At 37.4% G+C, this 10271-nt stretch overlaps 1 protein-coding gene across 1 annotated transcript; it reads right to left on the bottom strand.

Annotated features, from left to right (window-relative positions):
* Positions 1–325: 325 nt before the first annotated feature.
* Positions 326–8920, bottom strand: OR10AD1 (olfactory receptor family 10 subfamily AD member 1). Its single transcript, XM_016201024.2, is given in 6 exon segments — positions 326–399; positions 402–561; positions 563–1026; positions 1029–1146; positions 1148–1222; positions 8693–8920. Coding segments are annotated over 6 exon segments (1119 nt in total).
* Positions 8921–10271: the final 1351 nt, after the last annotated feature.

Raw genomic sequence — 10271 nt, 5'->3', positions numbered from 1 at the left:
ATTGTATATGCAAAGCACAGGCTGGGAATAGCACGCCAAATTGCTAGACAAATACAATGAAATGGAATGAAGTGCACTTATTTATTGGATCCTATTGGAGAACTTAGAAGAAAGCAAACTCAGGAAATTCTCCCGAGGCAAGTCCAAGAGAAAACTGTGCTTGAAGTGAAGTCAGATAGATGAGCATTAGACATCAGTAGGATCTTCCAGGTTTGATGCTAGTAGAAAGGAAGCTATGGATGTTCTTTCTTGGAGCCGTTTAGCATTGGAGAGTTAGCCAACTGTCAGGGCTAAAGGAGGAGCTTCCCCTCCAGGGGTCTTCCAGCTAGACAGACTCTGTCTGGGCCAGGCGGGCCCTCCTAAAGGCCTTCACCATGGCCCCTTTCATTTCCTTGTTTCAAAATTGTAGATGATGGGGTTTCACATGGGGGTGATGATAGTGCAGAGGAGGGAGAAAGGCTTGTCTTTGTAAAGGCCATGTATGCTGCAGGGGATCATACAGGAGAACGTGGCCAAGGCATAGAAAAAGATGACCACAGTCAAATGGGAGGTGCAAGTTAAAGAAGGTCTTCCCCCGACCTGAGGAGGGGGCTCTGCCAAGGATGGAGGCCAGGATGCAGGCATACGAGATGACAGTGAGCACCACGGGGCTGAGCAGCACCAAGATGACATCAGCAAAGATTACCCTCAGACTAAACGGGGGAGGGGGGTGTCTCCATAAGAAGAAGCTTTTTATGTGGTTGTCTCTACAAAATGGACCATGAAATGTCATATAGTCAAGCAGGATGCCATTGATCAGCCTAAAGAATCAGGTAATACTCACCAGCTTCACAAAGACCTGCTGACTCATGATCTGAGTGTAACTAAGTGGAGAGCGGGTAGCAACGTAAGGATCATAGGTCATAAAAGCCAGCAGGATGCACTCAGCCACACCCACACCAAAAACCAGGTACATTTGGGTCAAGCAGATGGCAAAAGAGAGAGTGTGGTTCTTGACCACGAGGTGGACCAGCATCTGTGGAATATGGTGGTGATGAAGCAGATACCCAGGGAGGATAGGTGGCCAAGGAAGATATGCATGGGGCTAAACCTGGGGTCTGTCCTGGTGATGAAGATAATGAGGCCATTCATGGCCATGGCCAGGCTTATAGAGGACTAGGAAGAGGGCAAAGAGCAATGCCTGAGTGGAAAGGGAGCTCTGCTCAGAGCCCAAGACGATAAACTCTCACTGTGCTTCTGTTCCTTAGGTCCATCATCTAGGGCCTGCTTGAGGAGGGAGGGCAAGAAAAGCACAAGTGATATAGCTGTGTGTAAGTGCTACCTACTTGTATAAAAACAGATTGGGGGCAAAGGAATGAAAAGGACAGGAATTTCAGTAAACTTCCACATGAGTCAGCAGTGTTGTGGGTACTGAAAATGCCAAGCTATTGTAGGCTGAAATAGTGGATCATAATATGAACCAAGGGAAATTCTATTGTACTTTGTGTGGAACAGGCTGTACAAGAAATACTGTATCTAGTCTGGGAGCTCTACTTTAAATGATTATCTACAAATGGGATTATGTTCAGAGGCATAAGAGTGAAAGATCTAGGAACCAAGTAATAAACTTTGAAGGAAACTTTAATGGGCAGACTCAGGGAGAATCTGAGAGGTCCCTTTAGGTTTTCCATCTAGAAGAGAGAATTTGCTTTTTCTGTGTAATCTTAATGAGTAGAACTTGAACTAGAGAGTAGAAATATCAGAGAGAAAAATTACTGATATTTCTAATTATAAACTTTCTTTGTTCTCTTAACTATGAAAGTAATGCCTGCTCATTATAAAACGTCTGGAAAATACCAAGGAGCAAAAGCAAAACTAAATAAGTATAAAGTCACCCTGAGAGAAACCACATCAATATTTTAGTTCATATCTTTTCAGTAATTATTTTTCTAAGTTTAAGACCATCACAACATTTGAGTCGAACCTGCCACAGGAACTTAAGTGTAGGGGTGAAGTGTATCTTCAGGAAGAAATGCAGCAATTACAGCTGATTCCAGGTTAGGGGATCTGCTACAAGTCCAATAGTGAGAAAGTAAAAAGGATACAAATTAATTTCTTATTTGAAGGAGAACTGGGAACAATTGCATTCCACCCTACTTTACAGCCCCCAATAGTTTATTCATTTAATAACTGAATGCTTATTATGATCCACCTATTGTGCTAGGGGCCAGGGATATAAAGTCATACATAAAAACTTCTTCCATGACCTCATGGGGATTACACTATATCCCAAGTCATTAGATCAGGGGGATAAGTAACAATATAGAGAATGCATATAACATATGGATAATATTAACAAGAAAGTACATGTTTATAAGCAGATATATTTCAAACTCTACCACCTCCATAGAGGGAATACACCCTTTTGAAGGATCATGGAACATTTGCAAAATAGTGTTGATATATTAGAGTGTTGATATAAAGAAAACTTAAATGAATTCCAAAGAGCCAAATAGTGCAGACTATATTAACCACACTATAGGCATTTAAATTTTTAAATTTCTATACAGAGAAAATTTATTTAAAATATGTTTATTTTCTCCCCTTGAGGTATGAAAAAAAGAGTGTAGGGGTCAGTTTGTGTATGGGATTTTTCTTAGGAATATTATTTATCATCACATTGTATACTTTAAATATCTTATAATTTTGTCAATTATATCCCCAATAAAGCTGACAAAAAGTCTGTCAGTCTATCACATCCAAGTGGAAAAAATATTGTGTTGGGGTCTTTTTTTACTTCAAGAAAGGATGTAAACTCTCACTGAATATTTTAAATTTATTTATTTATTTATTTATTTATTTATTTATTTATTTATAAAAAATCTTTATTGATTTCAGAGAGAGGAAAGGAGAGGGAGAGAGAGAGATAGAAACATCAGTGATGAGAGAGTCATTGGTCGAGCCCACAACCCGGGCATGTGCCCTGACCAGGAATCGAACCCTGATCGCCTGGATCCTAGGTCGACGCTCAACCGCTGAGCCATGCCTGGCTGGGCTGAATATTTTAAATTTAGAATGTGTTGTTTTGAGGAATTGTAGATAACATTCTTCTGATCAGCAGGGACATCAGGAGTGTCACGTAGTTTGAGTACTGCACAAAGACTCCTGAAGGGTGAGTGAACGCTGAAATCCAGCCTGTGCTCAACTTACCAAGCTGTGTACCTTGGTGAGAGGCTGTGTAAATTTAGTGGAGGTGGTGCCTTTTTCTAATCCTTCCCTGAGAGGGAGTAACCTTTTGTAATTAGCCCATAGGTGTTAGGGAAGCCCTGCTGGTCAGGAAGATTGGCCGTGTGAATATTTAAATCTCAGCACTTAAAATTTTTGTCTCATAGGACTGATGAAGTCTTAAATGGACAATAAGAAATAAGCTTATGTCCCTCTGAGTGGGTTTTAGGGAAAAAAAGGTAATAGTCATTTTTTCCTAATGCAGTGGTCCACAAACGAGCAGTAGCAGCATCACCTGGGAACTTGGTAGAAACAGAAATTGTTGTGCTTCACTCTAGATCTATGGGATCATCAACTCTAGAGCTGGGCCCAGCAATCCCTCCATGTGATTCTGAAGCACACTAATTGTTCAAACTACTGGTCTAATGCAGGGGTGGACAAACTATAGCTCTCAAGCCAAATATAGTCCACTGACTATTTTAATAAAGTTTAATTGGAACACAGTCGCACCCATTTGCTTATATGTTATCTATGTTTGTTTTCCCACTACAACAGCAGAGTTAAGCAGTTGCCACAAAGACTACATAGCCTGCAAATATGGTTGTCAGATTTAGCAAATAAAAATATAATGTGCCCATTTAAATGTGATTTTCAAACAATGAATAATTTTTATTATAAATGCTTTCCATGCAATATTAGTAACCCAACACACAAATATTTACTATCTGGGCCCTTTACAGAAAAAGTTTGCTCGCTCTTGCTTAATGCAATGATCTTAGCATGGACTTGCTTCTGATAGAAGCATGTAAAGGAAACAATGAACAAAACCTTAGTCCTGATCACACACCTGGGATTCTGGTGCATTGAGTCTCAAGCACTTCCTTCCCAAGAAGGCAGCTCGCAGACTTAAAGATCAATCTGTCTGAGATGGGATAGCAGTTGGTGCCACTTATTTTTCTGCTTATTAAATTGAATATATCAGTTGCTTTTCCTTTTTTAAGTCCCTGGTGTTACACTTGTTCAATTAAGATCAAGCAGATGTTTTAGAAAGATTGTCCAATTAATACAGAAGCAATTCTGTGACACTAAAACTAGACATAATCATAAAAATAACCCTATCTACTTGAAAATTGATATCACAAAAAGCTCTCTGAAAATAACTCTTAGGTCAAAAATGGAAATTAAAACAGCAATTACAAACTATATAAAAAACTGATAATAAAAGTAGTGTATATTAACAAGTACTGCATACAGATATTTGTTAAAGGAAAAGTTAATAGCCTGAAATACTTTTATCATTTAACTAAAGGAATAGGGATAAAGGAAATAAACCAAAATGAAATTACTCAAGAGGTTAGAAGCAGATAAACAAAATTAACCTAAGAAGGACCAGAAAGGGAAAATATATAAAGATCATAAAATAAATTATTAAATACAAAAACAGAAAAAGAGTAGAGTCAATAAATAAATTCAAGAATTGGTCCTTTAATAAGCCAATAAAATAGACAAACTACTATTCATCTAATAACAATAACAAATGAAGTGGGAAAGAAAGCATAAATACACAAATTAGAAATTAAAAAGTGTAAACCTATGTGTCTATTGACAGATGATTGATAAGAGAAGATGTGCCAGTGGACACTTAGGTTTACACTTATACACATGCAGAGTGGAATACTACTCAGCCATCAAAAGATGAAATATTGCCATTTGTGACAACCTGGGTGGATCTTGAGAGTATTGTGCTAAGTGAAATAAGTCAGATGGAAAAGGACAAAAACTATGATTTTACCCATATGGGGAACATACAACAAACATTAACAAACTAATAGAACAAACAAAAATAAACTCAGAGAGAGAGACAACAGAAGGGTGGCTACCAGAAGGGAAATTGGTGGGGAAAAGGTGAAGTGGGTAAAGAGGATCAAATATATGGTAATGGAAGGAAGCTAGACTCTGGGTGGAGAGCACACACAAGAGTATATAGGTATTGAATTATAATCTTGTACACCTGAAAATTATGTAATACTATTAACCACTGTTACCCCAATAAACTGAATAAAAAAGAACAAATAAAAAGTGAAATAATCACAGACACAACAAAAGTAAAAATAATTATGCAACAATACCTTGCAAAACCCTATAACAGTTTGAAAGTCTGGAAATACAGATAACTTTTTAGGTAAATATAAATCACTCTAATTCATTAAAGAAAAGATAGAAACCAAATTAAACTAATATCCTGAGAGAAGTGAAAGAAATGCAGCAGTTCTGAACCATGGCTTCATATTATAGTCACTTGAAGAGTTTTAAAATGTCCCCATGCCCAGGCTGCATACCATACTAATCAAAACAAAATGTATTCAGAGAGATTCAGGCATCAATTGTTTTAAAATCTCCCCAGGTGATTCCAATGTGCAGCCAAGTTTGAGAACTATTAAACTAGAGAAAGTTGAGAAAGAGCTCCAGGCCCTGATAGCCTCACAAGTTCTTTCTAAGCTTGCAGCAATCAGATATTTTTGAAAGCTACTGAAACTGTTCATAAGAAAAAATAAGTTTCCTGATTACTTCTACAAAGTCATCAAATCATTGATACCAAAACCTGAAAAAGTACACAAAAGAAAATTGTAACCAAGATAACATTAATAATGAGGAAATGGGCAAAATAAATCATGAGCAAATGGAATCTACCAGCATTAAAGGAATAGTGTGGAAAACAGTATGGAGTTTCCTCAAAAAAATTAAAAATGGAACTTGCCTTTTGACCCAGCGATCCCACTTCTGGGAATATATCTGAAGAAACCCCAAAACCTGAATTCGAAAGAATATATGCACTTCTATGTTCGCTGCAGCATTATTTACAATAGCCAAGATCTGGAAACAGCCCAAGTGCCCATCAGTAGATGAGTGGATAAAAAGGCTGTGGTACATTTACACCGTGGAATACTACCGAGCCATGGGGAAAAAAAAAAGAAAATCTTATCTTTTGTAACAGCATGGATGAACCTGGAGATTATTATGCTAAGTGAAATAACCCAGTCAGAGAAAGACAAATACCATATGATCTCACTTATATGTAGAATCTAATGAACAAAATAAACTGATGGACAAAATAAAAACAGAGGCATGGACACAGGGAAGAAGCTGGCAGCTGTCAGAAGGAAGGGGCTTAGGGGGCTGGATGAAAGAAGGTGAAGGAATTAAGCAAAACACACACAGAGAGACACACATAAAACACACAGACAGACAACAGTGTGGTGATAGCCAGAGGGAAAGGGGGAGGGGAGTTGGTGGAAGTGGGCAAAGCGGAGGAAAGGAGGATGGAAGGAGACTTTGCTTGGGGTGGTGGGCACATGATGCAGTATGCAAATGATTTTTTGTTTAGCTGTACACTTAAAACCTGTATGGTTTTGCGAACCAATGTAACCCCAATAAATTAAATTTAAAATTAATTAATTAATTTAAAAAAATAGTTCACAATGACCAAGTAAAATCCATTCCAGGGACTTAAGGTTCTTTTTATATTAGGAATTCTACTAATATAACTCACCATATTAATATATCATAGATGAAAAACTTCTAATCAATGAGATATTAAGGCGTTCGATAAATTCAACAGTGATATCTGATTTTAAAAATCATTAGTATAATAGGACTAAAAAGAGGCTTCCATGTCATAACTGAAAATTTTATCTAAATTAAAATAATCATAATACATATTATGTGTTAAGTATTGTTTGTTCAAAACAATACTATGGGGTAGGTAGTCTTTTTTTTGAATTTTACAGATACACAGAAAGGGTCAATAATTTGTCCAACATGACACAGTAAGTAGTGAAGCTCAAATTCAAATCTGCAGAATCTGATTCCAGAAGCTGCATTGTCAACTACCCTCACAGCTTCAGGCTTTGATTGCCCTACAAGTACTAACCAAAGCAAATGACAAATGAATTAAAGGGGTGGTGTGTTTAACAGACTGCTCTGGGAGGTGCACCTGATTTATAGCACTGCCAATTTTCATGGTGTAAATGTTCCCACCGTGACCTATTACAAGCTAGAAATGTACACCATTAAACACAAAGTTAGGAAGGGACACACATAAGGTCACAATTATGGTTTCTCCAACTATACAAATATAATAGATGTAAGTAACTTTGAGAGCATAGATAATATTAAAATGTAGTTTTAAAAATACCTTAGGAAATGATAAATTTTGAGTATTATCTTTGTTTTGTAATATAATTTATCTAGTAGTAAGTTTACATAATTTGTTTATACTGGCTGTGTTCAACAACTAGTTCTTAAAATTCTTGAAAATTTAACAATTGGCTCTTAAGAGCTAGTACCAACTGGCTCCAGCACTCCACTGGAATGAAAAGGAAAGAGCAGAATTATTTTTTGCCAGAAGATATTTCTAGGAGTAGGATGAGTTTCTCCATTTCTGTGTTTCTGCCTCAGCCTATAGGGAGGCCAGAATTTCTACCTAAACCTCTCTCATTAGGGGTGAATAACGTTATAGAAAACACTTCTGACCCCACTTCTCTCGAGAAATAACCTACATATCCCTTAGTTGGGCACTGGTTACTTACATAAAGTGGGACAATCTCATGGAAATCATGTCTTACCTCATTCAGTTGCTCTAGCTGGAAATTGCCTGCTTGCCACCAAATCACTGCAGCAGGTAAGAAAGACAATCTCATGGAGCCTGAGGATGAGCTACTGCAGGGAGGACATCTGATGTTGGGGTCCTCTCTGGAAGATACAATGCCCCTGTTAGTTTATATAATCCCTCATGTGAAATCTCTCAAATCATTCCAGTGAATGTCTACTCAAGTAAAACTTCTCATTGACAGTAATTTATAGTTTACAAACAATATATTATTCCATTTAACTCTTACAAAAACTCTATGGAGTAAATACTACCTCTATTCCACAGATAAGGAAATTGAGTCTCAAAGTGCTAAAGTAATTGCCCAAGTTCATACAGCTAGTAAATTAATGAGACTAAGACCAGGCTTTTAAGTAAACCAAGGTATCTAGCGCAGAGATGCCACTTCCTCCTATAGGTTATATTATTCTAGGAATACACACACACACACACACACACACACACACACACACACACCCCCAAGAGAGGACATCCAATAGGCTCTCAACATCAGGTAGGTAGAAGCTGCTTCTCACTGGTCACTGCTCAGAAACTGACTGTAACAGATAAACAATCCATTGTTGAAGTCTGACCAGGGCTCATATTTGAAATTTCCAGGTTGTCTCAAACTTTTTTTTTTAAACAGTTGGTTTATTACAAATAAGACCCAGAACTTATAAGCAACACAGGACACAGTGGTCCCATGCCATCAAGACTAATTCTTTAAACTTTTAAAAAAGCTTGTTGAGATCTACAAAAGCTTCTCCTAAACATCTTACTGTGAAATTTTCTTGGGAGTTATTCTTCTTTGTCTTCTCTTGCAGTTTCCTCTTCTCTCACCTCTTCTTCAGCTATGTTTTCCTGTTTCAGTTCCAAAAACTCCTCATTAGTCAATTTCTTGGGAACCAGCCGCAGGAATTCCTCAGTGTCATTCTCATCTACACCCAGGTTAAAGTTGTTTTCCATCTCAAACATAGCCTTGTTGATTTTTGCAACTTCCTCATCTTTGGAAAATCCTTTGAAGTAATAGATGAACCTCCTGAGTGTCTTCTTCCAGATGCCATTCATACACTGACAACACAAATGCTGATGAGGATATTGAGCAACAGGAACTTTCATTCATTGCTGGTGGAAATGCAAAATGGTACAGCCATTTCAGAAGACAGTTTGGCAATTTTGAACAAAATTAAATGTGCTCTTTCCATAAACATACTCTTCCCTTGGTATTTACCCAAATGAGAAGAAAACTGTACACAAATGATACAGATACAATTATATTTTTATATATACACTTGTCTTAGTTTCTGACTTATACTGTAATTTTAATCATTTGTTCCTCTGCATAATGTCTTTTTCTCTAGCTGCCTTCAAGATTTTCTCTTCATCTCTGATTCTCATGTTTGAATATGATGTGTCTTGTGTGTTTGTGTATGTATATTGGTATTTATACTATTGTCATTCTCTGAGTTTCTTGGATCTGTAATTTGACATCTTCCATTATTTTAAAAAAATTCTTAGTCATTTAAAAAAAAACCCCAAAAACATGTCTTTATTGATTTTCAGAAAGAGAAAGGGAGAGGGAGAGAGAGAGATAGAAACATCAATGATGAGAGAGTTGTCACTAATCAGGCTGCCTCCTACACGCCCCCGACTGGGGATTGAGCCCGCAATCCGGGCATGTGCCCTGACCAGGAATTGAACCTTGATCTCCTGGATCCCTAGGTCAATGTTCAACCTCTGAGCCACGCCCAGCTGGGCTTTAACCATTGTTTATTCAAATATTTTTCTATCCTGTTCTCTCTTCTCCTTCTAAAACTCTAATTATATGTATGTTAGACTGTTTTATATTGCCACACAACTCTTGAATATTGTTTTTTCACTCTTTTTTTATATTTGTGTTTCAGTTTTGTAATTCCTATTGTCCTATCTGCCAGCTCACTAATTTTTTTCCCTTTGGCTATGTCAAGCCTACTTATGAACCCATTGGAGGTATTCTTCATTACTACCATATTGTTATTTCTAGTATTTCATTGCCTCTTTCCTATAGTTACCAGTTCTTTCCTGACATTACCCAACTGTTGATGTATATTGTTCATCTTTTCTATTTGAGCCTTTCACATATTAATCAGAAATTTTTTTAATTCCCTGTCTGATAAGGTAAACATCTGGTTCATCTTTTTTTTGTTCTTGTATTTTCCTTGCTTTTTAAAAAAATGTGACTTTTGCCCAGCCAGCATGGCTCAGTGGTTGAGCTTCGACCAGGTCACTGGTTCGACTCCTGGTCAGGGCACATGCCCGGGTTTCGGGCTTGATCCCCAGTAGGGGCTGTGCAGTAGGCAGGCAATCAATGACTCTCATCATTGATGTTTCTATCTTTCTCTCCCTCTCCCTTCCTCTCTCTTAAATAAAAATAAAATAA

Source organism: Miniopterus natalensis, chromosome 2, assembly GCF_054644295.1.
Source record: "Miniopterus natalensis isolate mMinNat1 chromosome 2, mMinNat1.hap1, whole genome shotgun sequence".
NCBI classification, from domain to species: Eukaryota; Metazoa; Chordata; class Mammalia; order Chiroptera; family Miniopteridae; genus Miniopterus; species Miniopterus natalensis.
Note: the sequence above shows the minus strand (reverse complement) of the source record. Positions and strands in the feature narration are given on the sequence as shown.